This window comes from Cygnus atratus, chromosome Z (assembly GCF_013377495.2).
Source record: "Cygnus atratus isolate AKBS03 ecotype Queensland, Australia chromosome Z, CAtr_DNAZoo_HiC_assembly, whole genome shotgun sequence".
Classification (NCBI taxonomy): domain Eukaryota; kingdom Metazoa; phylum Chordata; class Aves; order Anseriformes; family Anatidae; genus Cygnus; species Cygnus atratus.
Window position 1 is genome coordinate 14,532,226 of NC_066396.1, and position 6,590 is coordinate 14,538,815.

Genomic DNA, 6,590 nt, shown 5'->3' on the forward strand with positions numbered 1-6,590 from the left:
CATCGAATTTGTTCTTATTGCAGGTAAAAGTCTCTCTGGAAAAAGTTTGTAGGTTTAAAAGTTACCGCAAGTCATTTCAAGTTTCAGTCACTGTTACCTTACATTGTATATTATTACAAATGCTTGTTTTTTTTTGTTTTTTTTTTTTTTTTCAGGAGCACAATACAGTGCAATATAATTAATGCTAAGCAACTAACATGTAGCAGCATCAAATTGCTGAGCACTTGCCTTTGCAGTGTTGTATCGTGTTGTGTCAGTGTAACAGGTTCCTGAAACAAATCTCACGTTACAGAATGAACACTTAACACTTTGCAACACAAAGGCTTTAATTTCCACTCAGAATGCCTGCTGTAGTATTGTTCAACTAGCCTGTTGCCTTGCTGACCTCCCGTTTTAAGATGCTTTGAGGAGATGCTCTAGTAAAAAAGCATGTATGATTACTTTGTCTATTTAAGCATTCTCCAGTACCTCATCAACAAGCGCATTTCAGAGGTATTCCTGAAACTTGTGAATACATAGATGTATATGTGCAAAATGTATCTATTTTAAGACCTCAACACTTACACTGTGAATCCCTCAGATGACCAGTTGAAAACAGAGTGCAGTGTGCTTGTTACAGGCTAAGGCAAAAACAGAGCGAATTTTCTCTTGCTTAGAAACAGCCTAAGTAGATACATTAAATTATTTAAGTTCACAAACTGTACGTCTTTTAAAGACACTCCAGGTATATACATCCCGATCTCAAACCTAGCTGAAAATTTCTTTAAAGATTTGCACTAGTTGACACGTTTGTTAACCGCTAATCCTTAAATACTGACAAAGCTGTGTGCAATCTCTGGAAATTTCTGGGACAGACTGCCCAGAGAAGCTGTGGATGCCCCACCCCTGGAAGTGCTCAAGACCAGGCTGGATGGGGCTCTGGACAACCTGGTCTGGTGGGAGGTGTCCCTGCCCATGGCAGGGGGTTGGAACTGGGTAACCTTTAAGGTCCCTTCCAACCCAAACCATTCTGTGATTCTGTAAAATCTATGGTGAAACCAAAGAAATTAAAAACAGGCCAATGCTTCAAGGAAACATCAGGTTCCCCCCCCCCCCCCACTCCGTATTTTGTCTTCAAGACATCTGAAAATCCTCTAAACCCTCCCAGTGACTACCATCCTCTGTATTATGAGGAACTTTTTAAAGGCTGTGAGCTTGAGGCTAGCTGAGTGACCCAGCAACACCACACAGGGTGCAAATTTATTAGGTATCAGTCCGTAATTGAAACATAACCCACTCACTTCCGTACCTTACTATTGCTTGTTTACACCCAGCATAATTTGTCTGTGCCCCAACTTTCCACACTGATCTTCTGAGACCATTTGGGTAACTTCTGCTTTAACTCCCTATCTCCCATCCCTTCTCATCTGGCAGCAAGTCCCTCCAGATCTGGGAGTTTCTCCCCCTCCCTGGAGCAACAACCCACTGAATAAGCAGTATTCTCTGCGGCCTTTCAGAGCCACAGAACAGTGCACAATGTCTATGATTGAGCATCCCTCTTAACCTATTGCATCTTAGAACAGCACTGAAGAGCTGTTATACAAGTTACTGTTTTTGAAATAAATTCTCCATGCTAAGAGACTCATCAGAGATGCTCAGGTGTTCAGGGTTCTTTATGGACACAGTGAAACCCAAAGGCAAGTCCACAGTGCCAGCATTCCATTTCTCTTGCAAGTGATTTCTCAAGTAACACATAAAACCTCTTAAAAAATTTTGTGCGTAAGCATATGTATTTTCAGGAATCCCATGTTTCAATAAAGCAAAGCATGCATAAAAGGTAACAGATTTTCTGGATAAGACCATTTATTTTAGCAAATAGATGAATCTTTATGATGAACTGGAGGCTGCAACAGCTGCTCTCTTGGGCTTCGGTGTGGTTCCCTCACGGAATCCATTCCTGAAATTAGAAATAGTTATCACTTTTTGAAAGGTGCATTTTCACTCCAGGTCATTTATTCTAACAATATTACAGATCAAGTTTACCATCTTTTTGTCAGCTTATCTCAGTAATGCACTGAAATCACTATGAAGTTCATATGTTCAGACATTTTTAGTAAGAAGCATCATTGACAAGCTGTTTGGAATTAGTGGCATGGTTTTCTTTCTTCTGTTAAAGTGAATTTGACTTCTTCAAATAGGAAGATTTCAGTAACTGAGTGTAAACAGTGAGACTGAATCAGATCCAGCACATCAGCTGAAGGCATCCCATATTTTATGTTCTACTAAGCAACTCAACAATACATTTCAGTTTGTTAGAACTTAAAAAGCAAGTCCATTTCTTACGGAAGTTCTCCGTGCTTCCAACCAAAAATTAGCACAGGCATGACAAAAGTCAGCCCCAAGCTTGCTGTTGGACGTGACACTTCTATTTCAGCCACACTTGGTGGAACAGAGGTTACAGTTATAAAAGAGCTATTTTCTAGCTACTGCTGGGATAGACTGTGCTAATTAAAAAAAACACCTATGAAAACGATCCCTCTACTACACCTAGTTCCAGGACTTACTAGACCAGAAGTTACACAGTTCTGTTTTAGAACATGGATTTAATATAAGAAGAATTCTTAATTTAACAGCACAGTACCTTCCCCTACATTACTTCGTAAGTACAACTCCCAGCTTTATAGTAAGCTCTTGAAACCTCCAACATAATCTGGTATTATAACTACTTACTGCTACCTGAGTCCTAGGTAACAGAGGGACTACAGAACTATTTCAATTCTCAACTTTTTTTGTGGATTTAAGTGAAGGGATTAGAACACATTTCAAGAATTCTCTTATAAAAACCCACACTTGACTGCAACCAGCACTTAACTGACTCACAAATACAGGCAGTATCTTTTCAAATTTGGCCATTTTATTACAATACCCTCTCTGTTCTGCACTACCTGCATTTAAAAGAAACATCAGAGCTTCTTACACAGCCCATGTATTGGTTACCATGGGTTACCATTACCATTGGTAATGGTAAGCTTTATAACCTCAAAGGAATATGCTACCTATTATATAAGGCATTGTTTATTTCATGATATATTTTAAAAAGACCCTACCACATTAAATGTGCTAACCAAACATGTTAACTCCGAATCAAGATGGATTTCAGAATAAAGTCAAATCCACGTTAAGATTTCAAGTTACACTAGTTTGCAATGAAACATCATACCTGAATCGACGATAGACCTTTTTCAGGTGCCTCATGCGACCAGTACCAGTGGTGTTGCGTCTCTTAGCCTTTGCGCTCCAGTTATCTAGAACATGCAAGTTACTGTTACTCCCGATGTCCACAAAATAATTTGCTGCACAGTACATTTGAATGGCACAAATATTCACCAACAAAAGAAAAAAAACTTTTAAACCAAGTCAATTTTTATGTAGTAATACTGCAAGGTATCTTAAGTATCAGCTAAATTAGTTAAATCAGTATTAATTTCCAATTTCAGAAAAGCTTCAAATGCTCCAGGATGACAGACTATTCTTCCCTGGTTTGAAAAAAAAAAAGTCTAACTATTGAAAAAGATTAATGCAAGTATTTAAGCTCAAGTCAGTTAAAAGCTCCATACTTACACTTTCTCTTACGCTTTGCGGGATATCCACATTTCCCACAGGTAGACTTCTGCAGGTGGTATGCCTTGGACCCACATCGACGACACAAGGTGTGTGTCTTATTTCTTCGCTTACCAAATGATGACGTACCCTTCGTCTGAAAAGGATTTCAAGACATTGCACACTGTAAATATCACTACCACTTGAAAGATAGATACATACATCAAAGAATAACTTTGTCTAAAATACTGGCAGAAGTTCCCTAACTCCTCTGGGGAATTAGTTGCTGGGTGGAACTCTGGCACAGTAAGTTTATCAGAGCCACGCTGAACTCTAAACCACCACCCCAGTTTTACCTGTAGGCCTCCTCCACTTTCAGAAATGGGTTCCTTATACTTCCCTCTACCACTCCGGCCCCACTCCCTGCTGTGCACTGACCCACATGAAACCACCCAGCGTTTATCCCCAAGGCCCTTCTCGTCTCCCCCAATCTCCTCACCAACGAATATTAAACTTGCTTTTCCTATGAAAAGGCGCTTTTCTCCCGCATGCCTGCCACACGCTCCCCGCGGGCGGCCAGGTCAACCAAACCCCGTCTCTTTAGGCTCCCCGCACAGCCCAGCCGAGAGGCCCCATGAAGAGCCCCGCCGGCAGCACCACCCCAGCCCCCCGCCGCCACGCCAGGCCCCGAGGCCAGGCCCCGAGGCCGCGGCCCTCCATCGGCCGCCCCGCCGCCGGTCGGGCTCGCAGCATGGCGCTGGGGCTTCCCCGAGCCCTCGCCGAGGCCCGCGGTGCCGCCGGGCGCGGCGTGGCGGCGGATGGCGGCCGATGCCCCGCGCCCGCGCCCCGGCGCTCACCATCTTCCCCCGCCGCCAGCACCAAAGAGGCCGAGCCCCGCCTCCCTTCCGCTATAGCCCCGAAACGGCTTCCGGGGGAGCGGCCGCACAGGCAAGCCCGGCCCGCCCCGGCCCGGCCCCTCAGGGCCTACGTGCCGCCTTCGCCTGTGCCGTCCCCGCCGCAGCGCCCCCCAAACCTCACTGCTGGGCTGCGGTGCCTGGGGAGGGCTGCTCGCTCAATTAACATCCAAGAGCGGGGCGTTTTTGGCTGTGATAAATACGAAGTGAGCTGTTGTAAACAGTGGAGAGTCCGCTTGTCCGTGGCACACAGCTCCTGTGATACCGTCTAAAGCATTAAAACAGACATCATCAGTGAGAAATCACTTTTTTTTCAGATGCACCACATACATTCTCCTACCATACATCTCCAATAGACCTAGAGATTATAGGAAATTACATCAGAGTTAATACTGGACAAAATTACGCATACAGAGAAAACTGCATAAATTTGTGTTTATTTTATCACCAGTTCAATGCGTACAATCCTAAACGAAAATCAGGAAATGATGATAAAGCCACTTTATTTAACGTTGATTGTAGAATTATAAGCCTGCAAACTGTGAGGAGCCCTCCTGTGAAGAACGTGGACAATTGAAACCCTGTAATGTAGAGCATTCTGAACAGAAAAAGAGATCAGCCCATGGCACAATCTCAAAAGCAATTAGGCCTCATCTGTTGCATATTCACTTTGGTACAAATCAGCCTTGTGCAGTTGTCCTGATGTTAATTTGTCATTTGTTTCCTGAGCGTGGCCTCCCACTGAATTCCTTCAGCGCTGGTTTATGTGCTGGAAGGCTTTTGACTTCTGCTAGGATTGAGAGATGGGGCAAAAAAAGCCATTTTGACATTATCTGCGTTGTTTCCAGACACATAAAGGTGTGTCCCAGGCACCTCACTTCTTTCACTTTGGCGATTTCCATCCCCAGATGGAAATATATCGCATCTAGTCCATCCATGGTCCATCTGTAGTGAAAGGTGAGAGACAAGTCTCTCTCAACTCTCACTGAAAAAAAAAAAAAAAAAAAAAAACAAACCAAACAACTGTTTAAGTATGAATTCATCCTACAGGCTGGACTGGGTCATATTTTCCCAGAAACCTGGGTATGCATCTTTCATATGGTGCCTCCTTTCTTCTCTTTTTTTCACATTAGGTCTCAGAAATCTGTAAGATGCTGTGAAGACGTTGGATAGATACCATAGCAACAGCCTCCAACAGAAGTGTGTTGGTTTGGCTGCCTGCAAGGATACATTGCCAAAGGAATTATTCTTGTCCTTTGTGGGGTAAAAATAATCTTGTTCATTTAAATATTTTCATACCTGTTAGGAAAGAAGGACTCTTGGTATCATCATGCAGTCTTCTTCAGTATTCAGGACGACTGAAAACTTATAGAGTAGGGAATGGGCAGAGCCGTGGCTGACCCCGTATCATCCCAGCAGCTCTTAGCCCCCACACAGATCATGCATGAAGATGGCATTCACTGCCAGTTGTGAACTCCAGCCTGCTTAAAACCACAGGCTCGCATACTAACAGCTGCTGAATGGCACCAGCCTAAATTCAGTGACCAATTCACTCTTTTTCAATGCAATAGGAAGTAACCCAAATGATACAGAAGGTCTGGATTTCAGGACTGTCTTTCTGATGCAGGAAACACCAGTCTGTCACTACACATACTGCAGCTCCCACACAGCACCTGGCGTCCAGCCAGTGATGGGGGAAACTGTTGTTGCAATGCCAGCAGATAATGTGATCCTACTACGCATCTAGATAAAGGTTTATTGAATACTGTGGAGGCGGGTGCCTTTCTCTGTATCCCCTAACACAGTATTTTGCAGCCTGTCTGATATAGTTGGGAATGAAAAACTGAAGCCAAAAGTAACACTGGACATACCCACCCATTTTTCCTTCCATCCCTCAGGTGTACAAGCCTCTCTGCCTCAACCTGATCCCATCCATAGACCTGCCTGACCTCCTTGCTCTGCCCTGGTACTTTACTGGGGAAGAGGAGGAGAATCGCCTACTTCTAGTTCCTGGCTGCATTAACACAGTGTAGCCTTACATGTAAGTCCAACTGGGGGACAGGGGAGGCCAAAACAGGGCTGCCTAGGCAGTAAAGA

At 43.9% G+C, this 6,590-nt stretch overlaps 1 protein-coding gene and 1 non-coding gene across 2 annotated transcripts; both read right to left on the reverse strand.

Moving 5' to 3' along the window:
- Window positions 1-1,750: 1,750 nt before the first annotated feature.
- RPL37 (ribosomal protein L37) lies at window positions 1,751-4,575 on the reverse strand. Its single transcript, XM_035566148.2, has 4 exons — window positions 4,437-4,575; window positions 3,601-3,736; window positions 3,200-3,284; window positions 1,751-1,936 (listed from the first exon to the last, which is right to left on the reverse strand). Exons 1-4 carry the CDS (start codon window positions 4,437-4,439, stop codon window positions 1,867-1,869), a joined length of 294 nt encoding a protein of 97 aa, XP_035422041.1. The 5' UTR covers window positions 4,440-4,575; the 3' UTR covers window positions 1,751-1,866.
- On the reverse strand, window positions 2,035-2,115 carry LOC118257803 (small nucleolar RNA SNORD72). Its single transcript, XR_004781707.1, has one exon. It is a non-coding gene; the product is annotated as a small nucleolar RNA SNORD72 (small nucleolar RNA).
- Window positions 4,576-6,590: the final 2,015 nt, after the last annotated feature.